This window comes from Schistocerca serialis, chromosome 5 (genome assembly GCF_023864345.2).
Source record: "Schistocerca serialis cubense isolate TAMUIC-IGC-003099 chromosome 5, iqSchSeri2.2, whole genome shotgun sequence".
Taxonomy (NCBI): domain Eukaryota; kingdom Metazoa; phylum Arthropoda; class Insecta; order Orthoptera; family Acrididae; genus Schistocerca; species Schistocerca serialis.
Window position 1 is genome coordinate 366,771,866 of NC_064642.1, and position 16,890 is coordinate 366,788,755.

At 39.2% G+C, this 16,890-nt stretch overlaps 1 protein-coding gene across 1 annotated transcript in view; it reads right to left on the reverse strand.

Moving 5' to 3' along the window:
* Positions 1–1,959: 1,959 nt before the first annotated feature.
* LOC126481005 (structural maintenance of chromosomes protein 5) overlaps positions 1,960–16,890 on the reverse strand; it is a 173,221-nt gene continuing 158,290 nt past the window's right edge. Inside the window, exon 20 of the mRNA XM_050104459.1 lies at positions 1,960–2,254. Within this exon, the coding sequence (XP_049960416.1) occupies positions 2,126–2,254 (129 nt within the window). The 3' untranslated portion in view covers positions 1,960–2,125. The remainder of the gene's footprint in view (positions 2,255–16,890) is intronic.

A 16,890-nucleotide genomic window follows, 5' to 3' on the forward strand; every position in this document is an offset into this window, starting at 1 on the left:
AGGGAAAAGGTCAAGGTTTCCACTTGGAAAACTGTTCAAGTCCTGGCTTCTATCTAGATCTAGAGGAGTGTAGTGCAATCCATGGTCCTATACAGAGCAGGGACATGTACTCTAACCCAAAAATAGGAAGAAAGCTCCTGAAATTGAAGATGCTTTTCTGATATGGATTTCTGGACCAGTGAAAGATAGAGATGACTGGAGAAAAAGGAGAACTACATGAACAGCAGGAGCTGTACAAATTGCTGGACACTGCAGCAGTAGCTAAAATGTATCATTAAGGCCAAATCACTAGACAGGTGGTGGAAGAAGACAATAGAGGTAACTGACCAAAGGGAAAATCACAGCTGAGATGGACTGACAGAATCAGAGGAGAAGTACAGTGGGACTAGCTGAAGCGTACATGGGTCGAAAAATGTGGAGCAGGCTGATTTGTGAGGCTAAAGACTGACTGCAGTTTGCCTGGCCAACCTAGTAAGTAATATTTTCATTGGCCCAATATTGGAATACTGAAAATATTGACTGCAAGGCTCTCCACAATGCACCGAGCCTCTCTTGTAACACAGACCATGTTACTTTGTTGAGTATATATCTGACACTATTGTGTTAACTTAGGAAACATGACAAAGAATGTAATGCTTCTTATGTTAATCCTAGTTGATAAAGATTGAGGACTGATGAATATTGTTCAAGAATGGGTCAAAGTAAGGTTTTGTAAACATTTCATCTACATGGATGGATTACACATCTTATGGTTCTACTTGTAAATCATAGTCTGGAATCTGTCTTCCACATGGCTAAATTTACGTGGTTGCTCCACCTTAAATCACACTGGGCAGATATTCTGCGATACTTGATATTTGTCACTGATTGCTGATCATGTAGTCAGCAGTGTCTTATCTCCTAATCTATTCATGCACATCATATTAGAGTTATTTATGCCGAGTATCAGCTGTATGTCTTTGTTCAAACACCAATGAACCTCTAGTCTTCCTTCATTTTGTAAAAGTATCCTTATGACATGACCTCCCTTTATGCAATTGCAATATCTGAATACATCATGAACACTACCTGTCCTGTCACATCGGTGACTTCTGTGGATGTATCCAACAAGAATGGCATGCTCAGTTCTGCTAGCTAATAAGTCTTAAATCTAATCACTTGACTGTTCCAGCAAATAATTCACTAGGCAACAGAGTGGAGCACTATTGAAAGCCTTTTTGGAAGTCAAGAAACAACACATGAACTTGTGGCTCTGTTGTCATCAGCCTTTTGGATCTTGTGACCAGACAAAGTCTGAGGTTCACATTACTGGTGCAGAATTCACATTGATTCCTATAGAATAATTTTTCAGTCTCCACAAAACACTTCGTTTGCTACAAAATTCTACAGCAAATTCATGACCGCAAGATAGATCTGTATTTCTGTGTACCTATCATCCTATGAGCTTTCTTAAAGACTGGAACAACTTGCACTTTTTATCCAACCATGTCAGGTGGTCCTATACCAATAGCATAGACTGTTGTAAGAAGAGGAGCCAGTTCCTCCACATAATCAATATATACTCTAATGCGTCAAGCAACCATTCAATTTTTTCTGTATTTGCCATTGTGTTTACACAGTCAAACATCTAATTTTTGTTGTGATGTCTTCAATAAAATAATTTTGAGAGATATAATTCAGAATTTGAGCGATAGTTTAAGCATTCTCTGCTTTGGTGGCATCATAATGAAACTTCAGTAGGCGAAGACCTCATCTTCATACTTACTGAATGCCTCTTGCGTATCTGTCCTACACACACACACACACACACACACACACACACACACACACACACACACACACACACACCTGAACAAATACTAGGGTCTGCTAAACACAAATGTTTTATCATAAATGCCTTTTATAACAAAGAGTGAAAGTGCTAGAGAGAAAAAAATTACTAGACACCAAGACACTACATAGCTTTATAATTAAAGCCAAATTTTATTCATAAGTTTTAAATACATAACACTGAAATGCCACGGCAGCAAACATACACAGTGGCAAGTTTTTCATATGAAGTATTACATAAAACATGATAAAAAATTATAAAAATAAATATAACTTATTTAAATACATTTAACAGTTACACTCTTCTTCTTTTGTCAGGATTGCGGAAGTCCTTACATCTCCACAGCTGGTAGTTATTTGCTATGTTTCCATTATTGACAATAATAATTTTTATATTGTCATGGTACTCCAAGTCTGGCAGCAACTAAATACAAAGAAACAAAAGCCATTAACTATCTCAATCACATTACAACATTAAAATGCTACTGTGGAGAGAGACAGAGAGAGAGAGAGAGAGAGAGAGAGAGAGAGAGAGAGAGAGAACAGATGAAGAATTTAGATTTCCTGGGACACCTTATGGGATAAAAACTGACAAGTACAAATCAGTTGGGGTCTTCAAAAGCCTCAGTCATGGAGGGTGAGTAGAACGTGATGACACCAGGTAGTGTCATATGCCTTAGGCAGGTACAAAAAGAATGCAACACGGTGTTGCTGTTTACAAAAAGCCTGTCAGACTGCTGTTTCCAACCTAAGCAAGTGGTCACTTCTGCACAAGGTTTACACTTCACACAAATACCTTCAAGGCTTCCTCACTCTCTACTTCAGCCATCATCCGTAATTTTACTGTGCAAACGGCAAACCTCATCTACTACTTCTGCGTCTCATTTTCTAATCTAATTTCCCCAGTATTGCCCGATTTAATTCGGCTACATTCAATTACCTTTTTCTTTCCATCTTACATCCTCATTTCAACACACTGTCCATTCTATTCTACAACTCTACCAAGTAATTTGCTGTATAACAGATTATAACTTCATCAGTAAACATCAAGTTTTTCATTTCTCCCCCTAAACTTTAATTCATTCACCAAACTCTCCTTTTGTTCTCTTTACAGCTTGCTCCATGTACAGATTGAGTAACATTGGGGATAGGCTACAACCATATCACTTCCTTCTCAATCACTACTTCCCTTTCATGCTCTATGGTTCCTGGACAAGGTGTACATAACGTTTTGCTCCCTGTATGTTACCCTGCTAACTTCAGAATTTTGAAGAGTGTATTCGAATCAACATTGTCAACAAATGTCTAGTTTCCAAATGCTGTAAACATAGGTTTGCCTTTCTTTAACCTATTTTCAAAGTCGTAGGACCAGTACTGCCTCACGTGTACTTTTATCACTCTGCAACCCAAACTGATCTTCCCTCATGTCAGCTTCTATCACGTTTTCCATTCTTCTGCATATAATTCATGTTGGTATTTTGCACCAAGAATTATTGAACTTATAGTTTGGTAATATTCACATCTGTCAGCATCTGGTTTATTTGAAGTTGGAACAGTTATTTTTTGAAGTCTGACGGTATTCCCATTTCATATCTTGTGCAGCATGTGGAATAGTTCTGTCGTGGTTGCCTCTTCCAAATATAGCAGTAGTTCTGAGGGAGTGTCATCTACTCAAAGAGGCTTGTTCTCACTTACATCTTTCAGTGCTCTGTCAGATTCTTGTTACTGTGTCATATCTCTCATGTCATTTTCATCTGCTTCCTCTTCCCTTTCTAAAATAGCACCTTCCAGTTCATTTCCCTTGTGTAGACTCTTTATATGCAGGGCGAGTCAAAAAGGACTTAACAACTTTGGAATGATGCAGAAATTTATTGAGATAACTAACAGAATTAGTAGATGTATCATTTTGTAGCAAATAACCTCACGTTTTAATCACATAGTGCATCAGTACCCCATTCCGCCACCACGAGTGCGAGGGTAACACAGTTAAAATGTCTACTTTCACTGAAGCATTTTGGTTTCATGAAAAACTCTGCCAGAACTGTTCGGCATAAATTTTCACCAAATATGCAAAAGAACCTCCAAGCAGGCCTAGAATTTAGCATAAGAACATAGTTGAGACAGGTCATTTTCTGCAATATGATACATCACCATGTTGCCTGTGTGTTGTTGATTATGCCCCCCTCACTTCTCAGACTTGACACCACTGGATTTCTTTCTCGAGGGTTTTGTTGAAGACCATGTGTATGTTCCTCCCCTATCAAACAATTTAGCCAACCTGAAAAATTAAATCTATGCTGCCACTGTACAAGTTATGCCTGATTTGCTTCAACAAGTGTGGGAAGAAATTGATTACCAGTGTGGTGTTTCCCACATCACAAACAGCAGTCACATCAAAAGAAAACGACACTTGACACTTTTATATGAAACTTGAGACTGTTTACTACAAAATGACTTATCTAACAATTCTGTAGTTATCCAAATCAATTTCTATATCATTCCAAAGTTGTAAAGTACTTTTTGATTCACCTTGTATTTCCTTCACCTTTCCTCTCTTTACTTGGTGCTAGTTTTCAACCTGAGCTCTTGGTGTTCATACAGCTGCAAATATTTTCCCCAAAAGTCTCTTTAGTTTTGCTACAGGTCCATGAGCCATGGAATTTGCCTTCAGTGGGGAGGCTTGGGTGCCTCAGCGATACAGATACCCGAACCGTAGGTGCAACCACAATGGAGGGTTATCTGTTGAGAGGCCGGACAAATGTGTGGTTCCTGAAGGGGGGGCAGCAGCCTTTTCAGTAGTTGCAGGGTCAACAGTCTGGACGATTGACTGATCTGGCCTTGTAACATCGACCAAAACGGCCTTGCTGTGCTGGTACTGTGAACAGCTCAAAGCAAGGGGAAATTACAGCCATAATTTTTCTCGAGGGCATGCAGCTTTATTGTATGGTTAAATGATGATGGCGTCCTCTTGGATAAAATATACCAGAGTTAAAGTAGTCCCCCATTCGGATCACTCGGTGCAGACTACTCAGGAGGATGTTATCAGGAGAAACAAAACTGGTGTTCTACGGATCAGAGTGTGGAATGACAGACCCCTTAATTGGGCAGGTAGGTTAGAAAATTTGAAAAGGGAAATGGAAAGGTTAAAGTTAGATATAGTGAGAATTAGTGAAGTTTGGTGGCAGGAGGAACAAGACTTCTGGTCAGGCGAGTACAGGGTTTTACAAATACAAAGTCAAATAACAGTAATGCACAAGTAGGTTTAGTAATGAAGAAAAAAAGCAGATAAGCTACTACGAACAGCATAGTGAACGCATTATTGTAGCCAAGATAAACACAAAGCCCACACCTACCACATTAGCGCAAGTTTATGTGCCAACTAGCCCCACAGATGATGAAAAAATTGAAGAAATGTATGATTTGATAAAAGAATTTATTCAGATAGTTAAGGGAGACGAAAATTTAATAGCCTTGGGGGACTGGAATTCGATAGTAGGAAAAGGAAGAGAAGGAAAAGTAGTAGGTGAATATGGACTGGGAGTAAGGAATGAATAAGGAAGCCAACGGGTAGAATTTTGCACAAACCATAACTTAATCATAGCTAACACTTGGTTTAAGATTCATAGAAAGTTGTATATGTGAAAGAGGCCTGGAGATACTGGAAGGTTTCAGGTAGATTATATAATAAGACAATGATTTAGGAACAAAGTTTTAAATTGAAAGACATTTCCAGGGGCAGATGTGGACTCTGACCACAATTTATTGGTTATGGACTGTAGATTAAAACTGGAGAAACTGTACAAAGGTAGGAATTTAACGAGATTGGACCTGGATACACTGAAAGAACCAGAGGTTGTAGCGAGTTTCAGAGAGAGCATTAGGGAATGACTGACAAGAACAGGGGGAAGAAATATAGTAGAAGAAGAATGTGTAGCTTTGAGAGATGCAATAACGACAAGGGCTAGTAGAAATCCTTGGGTAACAGAAGAGAGATTGGATTTAATTAACAAAGGGAGAAAATATTAAAAATGCAGTAAATGAAGAAGGCAAAAAGTAACACAAACGTCTCAAAAATGTGATCGACAGGAAGTGCAAAATGGCTAAGCAGGGATGGCTTGAGGTCAGATGTAAGGATGTAGAAGCAAGTAGGGGCAAGATAGATAACTGCCTACAGGGAAGTTAATGAGACCTTTGGAGGAAAGAGAACCACTTGTATGAATATCAAGAGCTCATATGGAAAAACAATCCTAAGCAAAGAATGGAAAGCAGAAAGGTGGAAGTAGTATACAGAGGGTTTATACAAGGGCGATGGACTTGAGGGCAATATTATGGAAATGGAAGAGGATGTAGATGAAGATGAAATGGGAGCTATGATATGGCATGAAGAATTTGACAGAGTACTGAAAGACCTAAGTCAAAACAAGGCCCCAGGACTAGACAACTGATAGCCTTGGGAGAACCAGCCACAACAAGGCTCTTCCATCTAGGGAGCAAGATGTGTGAGACAAGCAAAATACCTTCAGACTTCAAGAAGAATATGGTAATTCCAATCCCAAAGAACGCAGGTGTTGACAGGTGTGAAAATTACCAAACTATCAGTTTAAAAAGTCATGGTTGCAAATACTAACACGAATTCTTTACAAACGAATGGAGAAACTGGTAGAAGCAGACCTCGGGGAAGATCAGTTTGGATTTTTACCTATTTGATCCTCTGCTGCCTTCACTATATCATCTCTAAAGCTACCAATTTGTCTTCTACAGTATTCCTTTCTGCTATTTCACTCAATTCTTGCCCAATGCTCCTTTTGTAACTCTTAGCAACCTCTTGTTCTTTCAACTTACCCATGTCCCAACTACTTAATTTCCTATCCTTTTGCAATTTATTCAGTTTTAATCTACAGTTCATAACCAATAAATTACAGTTAAAGAACCATGTCTGCCCCAGAAATATTTTTCAGTTTAAAATGCGGTTTTGAAATCTCTGTCTTGTTAATGTGTAATGTATTTGAAACCTGGTGCCTCCATGCCTCATCTTTCTTTCACAGTTCTTAAACCAAGTACAGTATTAGCAATGATTAATTGTGCTCAGTGCAAAATTCTACCAGGCAGCATTCATTCCTCTTACAATACATATTTTCTTACTATTTTTCTGTCTCTTCCTACTATCAAATTCCAGTCTCCAATCACATTAAAATTTTACTCTCCCTTAGCTATCTGAATAACTTCTCTTATCTGATCATACATTCTTTCAATCTCTTCATCATCTGCAGAGCTAGTTAGCATATAAACTTGTGCTACTGTGGCGAGTGTTGATTTCAGACCTATGTTGGCTACAATAATGTGTTCACTGAGCTATTCACAGTAGGTTGCCTGCATTCCAATTTTGTTATTCATTATGAGACCTCCGCTCCTGCATTTCCCCTATTTGATTTTGTATTTATAAGCTTATACTCACCTGACCAAAAGTCCTGCTCATCCTGCCTACAAACTTCACAATTCCCACTATATCTGACATCAACCTGCCCATTTCCCTTTCTAAATACGTATCCAATTAAGAGCTCTAATATTCCAATGACAAAAATTCCCCTGAGTAGTTCCAGTCCAGAGATCTGGAGGGGGGACTATTTTACCTACAGAATATTTTACCCATGAGGGCCAGCCATCATTTAACCAAACAGCTCTCAGGGCACCCATGGAAAAAATGACTGTAGTTTCCCATTGCTTTCAGCCATTCTCAGTACCAGCACAACTATGCCATTTTGGCTGATGTAACAAGGCCATAACTCAAGCATCCATACAGTTACCCCTGCAACTACTGAAAAGGCTTTTGCCCCTCTTCAGGAGCAACATCCTTCTCTGCCCTATCCAAAGAAACTACTCCACTTTGGTTGCAACAACAGTACAGCTATCTGTATCGTTGAGTCTACCTCAGCAAGGTCTGTGGTTTGTGAGGGGTATTATTATTGGGGGTATATACACAAACCTTCCTTGTGTTTCAGCCTATCTATCAGTGAAGATCATATAAAATCCCAACACTAGTTCACATACAGACAGAAAAATGTGGCAGGAGACTTTATCACATTTACCCAAATTTACAAAGATTTTATCATAACAGAAAAAAGGTGAATACATTCTGGGCAGGCGGGGATGCAAAAGAAGGGAACTACCCCTTCAACTTATGTGATGGCTTCAAAGACATTTAAATCAAAACGTTCTGATATATTCACGCTTTTTTACTTGTTAGTATTAGTACCTATGTAACGTGATACTTGACGTCATGATTTTTAACATGACAGATTCCATCATGTCACCCAACTTGGCATTTGTCATGTCATCCAATGTGACACAAGGTGTCATTAAAGTTTGGGAGGTAAGCACCCTCACTCTGGGATACTTCCTATTCTACATGCTTCCCACTCTATAGAAGCACATACATGTGTCTATTTGTTCTTACACCCCTCAAGATATGTATAACATCTCTTGTGGTTGGGGGAGAAATTGTGCCCCCCCCCCCCCCTATTCCAGTCCTGTCACAGGTTCATCCTACCCCCTATCAGAGGGTAGTACACCTGCGAAAGCAGCCGTGTCCTATACCAGCTCTGCTCCAGCTGTCCACCAGGATGAATGGTCACTGCCAAACTGGGGCCAAGAGCAAAGTAGACCACCCTGTGGCACAACATGAAGCTAAACACAACATGCTTGATTTCAATAGCTTCTCTGCTACCTGAGACATCTGGATCCAGCTTTCTGAATTGCACATATTGAAGTTATCCTTACAACACATTCTCCGCTCCCATAACTGTCTGGCCTCAAACTACAGTAACATACTGTCCCCACACCTTCCAGCCAACAGTTTCCACCCCTTCTGTCATAACACGTCCTCCCCATTCTCATCTCCCATCCTCTGCCATTGCACCCGCCCACCTTTCCCCGCACCTCACCTTTTTCACTCTGTTTTCCCTACCTTCCTGCCCCATAATCTCCTGACACTGCACCTGTTGGCACTCAAGTCCTTGCACACTCCATCAGATAATGATCCCCTCTTCCCTTCCACCCATACACTGCTATCCCTTCCCTCTCCCTGATTGCTGCTTCCATTCCATGTGAAGTTGCTTTCTGGTCCGAGCTGCCGAAGTTTGCAGTCATGCGCGTGTGGCATGTGCTTGCTTTTGTAAATGAACTGTATGTGTTTCCCTTTATTTTTCTGATGAAGGCTGTGGCCAAAAGGCTATGTGTAAGTGTCTTTTAATTTATGCCTGTCAATAACTTATTGTGTCACCTTTACAGTAAGTAGGAATCTATCTTTTCCTACATAGTTAAGTTTGATTAAAGGTGAGAGGAGGATTTCCTCTGTCTCACTATTAAGCTGTCACAACATCTTATATAACATCTGGTCAGAACCAGAAGCAGAGTGCAGAGCTTTGGATAATGCATGCACCACCTCCCACTGTAGTGATTCGAGAATTTCTGTGTAAACTCTAGAACCACTCAGACTTCTACCGTCTCAAACACACGATATTCTAGATACGAGTGTGGGATGGTAAAATCCTACCTACTGCACGTCACGTTTGTGTGTGCAGGTTTAAAATCAGTCACGAGAAGAAAGAAGACGCAGTGGTCAAACGGCATCGACAAACCTGTCGGGCAATCCATGGAGTTTTTATACCGCTCTGTGCTTATTGTGTCATTGACTATTGTTATGTGAAACAAGAACAGTTGAAAAAGTACTCTTGTAGACTCTTGACTCAACTTTGGTAGAGGCAAGATGTATTTTCGGATTCATTTCAAGAAAGTCATGGCAGTCAAGCCAACTTTCTTTTAACTGTAACTCATTTTGTTTCTAATGTTCGGCGGTACAAGATACTTACAGAAAGTTGCGTATGTATGTTGAAAGTGTGAATTATGTTGCGCATGAAAGTCAAATATACTGTTAACTGATGAAAAGTAAAGTTTGTATGTCTGCTTTCACACTTTAAGACATCACAGAACATTATAACTTGGCAACCTGTGTGAAAGGACTGAGAAAACAGGAATTTTAAGTCAAAAATGAGGAAAGAAGCTGTTGTGTGTTGCCATAGCAACCAAACATAATAAGACAAGGAAATTACTCCGAGACATTGGGATATGTTTAAGTAATCAAATGGCGAAAAATTTGAAGCGAAAGACTGAAGAAATGAAAAACTCACAACAATAAAAATAGTAAAAAAGATTTCAACGTATTTGTCCAAGAAGAAGTATGCAAAGAACACTTCAACCAAGAAGATCCAGTGTGGGGAGTTATACAGCTCTCACAAACATCGTGGGGTCGCAGACACAGAAACCAACCTACATCCTCCACCACCGGCACCAGCTGCTGTTCACTGGTGCTGACCTGCCTCCACATCCGCTTACCTACGCTACGAGAATTCTACGCCAGGTGAGCGTGAAACAAAACTTCATTACTTTAGTACAAAGTGGTACAAGGTACTGTTGAGTGAGCTTTTATTGCATCATTACCATATTTAAAGTTAGTTTTAAATGCTTACTAGGGCTAAAGCATATAAAAGTATGGAGAATATACAACAAGTTGGGGACATTCAAGAACTGGCTATGGCCATGAAAGGTAGTGAAGAAGTGCCTGACTGGGCTGCGTTGATAAAATTAATCAGAGCTCAGAGTGCGACTCTAGGGTTGGTAAATTCTCAATTAAATACTCAAAGTCTTAAGTTAAACTCTTTGGATTCACAATTAAATTCTCAGAGGGAAACTAAATATTCAAACAACAAATTTAAGTTTGTTAAGTGCCAAGGTCAACTCTCAAAGCGAAGAATTTAGTAATCTGCGTGAAGGCATGGGTGCGTTGAAGACTGAGTTTGATGCTATAAGTATCAAAGTAGAGAATTTAAAAATAGATCTAAAATGAGTTGACAATTTAAAAATAGATCTAAAAAATGAGTTGACAAACTCTGACTGCTCATATAAATTATGTGTTTACTGACCTTAGTCAGAAACAGAACGATACCTTTCAGGATTTGTCAAAAAGGTTAGAATTTAACATTGAGTACAAATGAGATAATGTAGAATCCAAACTTACTGAAAAGTTAGGCTCTTTTGAAAATGTGTACAATATTAAGTATAATGATGTAAGATGTGCTGTACACTTTGCAAGAGAGTGTAGATAAGCATAATGAGTTAATGCTAATCATTCAATCACAAATTACAGGTGTCAGTACATGGGTAGACAATGTAGAAAGGAATTTCCAAGAGAAAATAGCCAACTCTGATATTATAAATGCAATTAGTTTGGAGGAACAATTTGGGGAAATTATAGATCAAAAGGTTATCGAGAGAATAACATCTGGGAATGTATCACCTATTCCTTCTTCCGAACTCTTTGATGCCAGGAAGGGTACAGAAGACCTGTGGAGAGAATTTAAGATTATTCAAGACAAAGTAGAAAAAAACGGTAACTTTAACTAATGTGGTATTAACTAGTGAAACGGTTAATGACTTACAATGGGGAGCTAATTCAGGGTTATCTAGACAATTCCCTAAATTTAAGCCGGACGGAGATGTACTTCCGACCCATTTCTTAAAAAGGTTTAACCAAGCATTACCAAAAAATTTAGAAGAGTTGTTGGCTTTTGTTGATGCACCTAATGCAATAAGTAAGGACTGCAACAAAACTTTACACCAAAGTGAAAGTTCGAACTATAAAAAGAATAGCAGAAATAATTTTAAAAGGCATGAGGCAAACTTAGCACAAGTACACCAGTGCAATAAGAAAGGTTGTAATGGTAATTATGAAAAGAAGCATCCACATTCAAATTTAGATCCAGTAAATTCTCAAGAATTTGTACCGAATAACCAAAAAACACAAAACAGGAATGTAGTACCTCGTTACAGTAACCAACCTGTAATTAGTAGTAACATTGTTCGACCTGGATCCAGGGCCAGGGCCCAGGTCGTGGAAACACATTAGAAGGCCGTTTTCCATATAAGTATCTTAACTTTACGCACAAAATACCCACAATGGAATGGTTGTTGCTTGAAGAGACAACCTCAGCTACTAATAACTCACAGGGACATTAACATTCTGAGTTAACGGGCGGAGTGATGACCATCGGATCCCGAGTTGTTTTTGGTTTTTCTTCCGAATAGTTTCCTGCACCGAATTCCTTTAGAATCTAGAACTATACTGCAATCTTATTGCTTAAAAAACTGGACATGACCATAAAATAGAGACAAACTGAAGAGAATCACAAAAAAAAAGAGAGATGTCTAGACGAAATAAATTGAATGGAGCATTATATTTGTGGAAAATGTAATATGATATGACTAACGGAACAACTGTTGTACCGAAGTGTATGGCCTTTCTATTTTGTATAGAGTATTTTATACCTTTTGTGAGATATGATATAGATGGGAGGGTTTGTATAAATTTTGAAATGGGTGGGTATTATAGCTAAAGGTTGATTTACAAGAACAGATAAATCATGACTAACACAAAACACACATCACATCTTTCAAACAACACTCACAAACAAGTGTGCCTGATTCTTCTTCATTTGCCGTTTCCATAGGGTTGCTTGGATTTCCTTCGGGGGACCTCAAATGGAAAAAGTTGGACAAGTCCGTTCTGTAGGAGACGATTTAACACCAAACCTGGCATCTCACTGAATTACCTGAGAGGTAGGGATCCTGGGGAAGTGGGGTGGGAAGTGTTTCCTGTCTTTGGGGATGTCTTCTTTCTCTTATTCGATCCTAGCAACCACACCTATATTTTTTCTTTCTTACTTCTCATCTTGAGGACCTATCTATCTTTTCCCTCTTTCCATATTCATAAACTTCTATCGCTGAAGTCCTTCCTTATTTCCGAGGTTACTAATAACCTACACCTTATCTTTAGATAAGGCGGCCGAAGAATTAGACTACACGAACACACATCCACATATACACAAATATACATTTCTATGCAAACATTAAATTATATAAGACAAAGCCTATCATGATGTGAGATCTGCCAGGTGTTGTAGGGGAAAAGGTGTATACACAGGGAATTATGTGAACATACATGGGGAGTTATCACGGTTCTACATCGCATGTACATAAGAAGAGGTGCACATACATAACGAACAACCATAAAGTAGTAATGAGTAATGGATAAATAAGAGAGAGCCATGAGCAAAGAAATAAAACGAAAGTAGGAGAAGAATACGTCAGGTTGATCACTAAGTAATGTCAGTGCAATAAAAACTCTGATGAATGAAGGATAATGGGATGTAAGTACTATATATAGACATAATATCTATTGAAAGTGTAGAAATTGATAAGTAGGGAAGGATTCTAGGGAGTGAATGATATATTAAAGAATGAATGCGAAGTTTAAAATAGATTTATATCTTTACCAGAAGATACTTAATTATGGTATACACAGAAATTTATATTAGGGTAATGAACCGTGAGGCCTACTCAGACAGGATAAGAGGGGCGTATCTGGCAATCACTAAGTATAAAGAGCAGGCGTACCTAGATAGGACAATCCGTGGCCTATAAAATAGTGATGTTTGTAAGGGGTGTACCTATGAGAATGGAAAGAGGAAGTGCTCTCATAAGGTCAACCCACAAGCAAGGAATAGGTGCTGATCCTAGGAGAAGGGGACTGTATCGTGACAAAAGTCACAAATTTTATAGGAATTATTCTGGAAAGTGTAAATTCTATAAACGACTAGCACAGGGCTTAACAACTGGCCGGTTTTGAGCGCGAGTACTCGCGTCTGCTCAGGCACGTGCTCGCGAGCAGGTGCAAGGTCGCGGAGTAGGGAGGGAGGGGAAATGCGCGCGCACGTTTGGATAGGGCCGCAGCGTGCCTATTGGATTCGCGCCGACTTTGTAACGTTTAAAGTACTATGATCAGCTCTAACAGTCACTTCGCCGGTTAAGAATCATGTCAAGTCGCCGTTGTGTAACCCCAACCATGCTTTCACAGTTCAACTCCCATTGGGAGGAATTGTATCTGTTTACAGAAAAAGATGGTGTTGCAAAATGTTTAGTATGTCACAAAACGCTGAATTCTTTTAGGAAATTTAATTTGCAGCGACATTATATGTCGTACCACGCGAAAGACTAGGGAAGTGGAAAATGTAATGGACCAGATCATGCACAGGAAGTTATTAAACTTAAAAGGAAGCTATCCGAAGAAGATCTGGACGACGAAGAAAAATCAACTGAGGCAGCTCTCGGAGTGAGTTACAAAATTGCTTTGCTTTTAGCAAAATCCCTGCTCCCCATCACTGATGGCGATTTAATAAAAGAATGTTTGGTAGTTGCCACGGAACATTTGTGTCCATCTCAAGTTGAACAGTTTCGGATTGTGCCATTATCTAACATGACCATTATGCGTCGCACACAGGACATGGCAGACGATGTCCAGAGCCAGCTTGCAAATATCCTTAAAGATTTTATGGCGTATTCTCTATCTCTGGACGAAAGTGTTGATATCACAGGAACAGCACAGAAGTGTTAATAGAGATCTTCAGGTGAGGGAGGAGCTCCTTGATGTAGTAGCCATGAAGAACACTACAACCAGAGGCGATATTTTAAGTAGTGTTGAAGAAAGTATTGAAAATATAGGATTGTCGTGGAATTCTTTAGTTTCAGTGTCTACAGGCGGTGCACCAGCGATGACAGGGAAAAAATCAGGTTTCGTCGCGCTGTTGAAGGAGAAAATGCAAAAACTGACCGTGCCGAATGAAACAAGGGACGTTCACTGGCTGATCCACCAGGAAAACTTATGTGCAAAGAGTATCACTCTAAAAAATGTGATGAGTGTTGTTTTTTGTACAACCAATTATATAAGGAAGCATGGGCTACAACACAGGCAATTTAAAAGCTTTCTTGAGTATGTAGAAAGCCAGTATGGTAGCCTGCCTTATTACAGCGAGGTCCGCTGGCTTAGTCGTGGCGAATTATTAAATCGATTTTTTTGCCTATTAGATGAGATAAATATGTTCATGGAAATAAATAAAATGCGTGTTCCTGAATTGAAAGAGCCTTCGTGGAAATGTGATCTCGCGTTCTTAGCAGATTTAATTAGCCATCTGAATGCTTTGAACATTTCACTACAAGGTAAAGATCTGCTAATTACCCATTTCATAGATCGAATACGAGCTTTTAAAATGAAATTGACACTTTGGCTGAGTCAGCTGGAAACAGGAAATCTAGCTCATTTTCCTACATTATCATCCATGCAAGATGTTCACAAAGACTGAACGTTATTCACATGCCCTTAAGGAAGAATTTGATCAACACTTTAAAGATCTGACAGCATTAGACAGTGATTTTGATCTGTTCTCCTCTCCATATTCAGCGAATATTGAAGAGATTCGTCCTGAGCTGCAACTAGAAATTATTGACCTGCAGTGTGACAGAATACAGAGACAAATTTCAGAACAAGAAAAACATTTTGGAATTCTACAGAGTCTTCCCTCAGGATAGATTTCCTCATTTGCACAAACTGGCGGCTACAATAATATCAATGATCGGTTCCACGTATGTTTGTGAACAACTGTTCTCTGCAATGAAATGTAACAAGACGCGCCTGAGAAACGCATTGTCTGATCGAAATTTAAACGGGACGCTGCGCCTACAATGCACAAGAACAATTACTCCGAACATAGACGCAATTGTAAAGGACAAAAAATACAAGATAACCGAGAACCCCACACTTCAGTGACACCTTTTATTGTGCAACAGTTCACAAATTAATACGAATGTAGAGGCATACACTAAGCTAATAAAATTATGTGGCATGTGTACATTCTCCTTTATTTGTTTCATTTGTCGCAGTAATAATTCGTGACTGATATCCCTGCAGGTGGCCGCGGATTTACATTGACTGGCGGCAGCTGTTGTGTGCCCCACGTGACTCTCCCCACTCTCCGCTCTGGTCCGGTAGTGGGGGTAGCGTGCTCGCGCTGCTCCGTGCTCGGGCCTTGCTGCTCACAGCTTGCTCCGCGAGCACATATGTTGTGAAGCCCTGGACTAGCATTATTATGTTTTGTGGAATTAAATGAGTCTCAAACGAACACTTTCATTTTGCCCAGAGTTCCTCCATGCTACAACTAATGATAATAGTACATACTAGGAAAAAGGTAATACAAAAAGATAAGAATAGAAAATAGATTACTCATGTGTCGAACACCTGATGTTTTCGATTGCAAAAGGAAATAAAGAAAAGAAAGAGTCCTCACAATTCCTAAATATTGGTAAAGCTGACTAAAACCACAAGTAAATGCTCATGTCTTACTAACAAAGTACAATAAGAAAAGAACAGAAAGACAATAAGCGAAAGATTGTTCCAGAGAGGACAGAACTGTTATGGAAAGGAGAGAGATGTATATTAACATATGAAAAAATTGTATACTGTTAAGGTATGAAATGTTATTATGAGTTATATTACTTGCATAATCATTACGTATAAATTATTGCGTGTTCGATCTGGAGGGGGATATGTAGTGATCCGAGAATTTCTGTGTAAATTCTAGAACCACTCAGCCTTCTACCGTCTCGAACACAAGGTATTCTAGGTATGAGTGTGGGATGGTCAATCCATATAGGTTTCAGTGCGTGTGTAACCAAGAACCATGGAGTTTTTATACCGCTCTGTGCTTATTGTGTCATTGACTATTGTTATGTGGAACAAGAACAGTTGAATAAGTACTCTTGTAGACTCTTGACTCAGCTTTGATAAAGGCAAAACGTATTTTCGGATTCATTTTATGAAAGTCATGGTAGTCAAACCAACTTTCTTTTAACTGTAACTCATTTTGTTTCTAATGTTCGATGGTACGAGGTACTTACAGAAAGTTGCATATGTATGTTGAACGTGTGAATTATGTTGTGCATGAAAGTCAAATACATCATTAACCGATGAAAAGGAAAGTTTGTATGTCTACTCACTTTATAAGTAGAAAAAGGCTTAAAAGTTTCTGAACCTAGCTCTATTCGACGAAGAAGAAGTAAAGAGATTTTCCAGCAGCCGACTATCCTGCAAAGAAGAGGGGCTGCAAAATTCCAAGT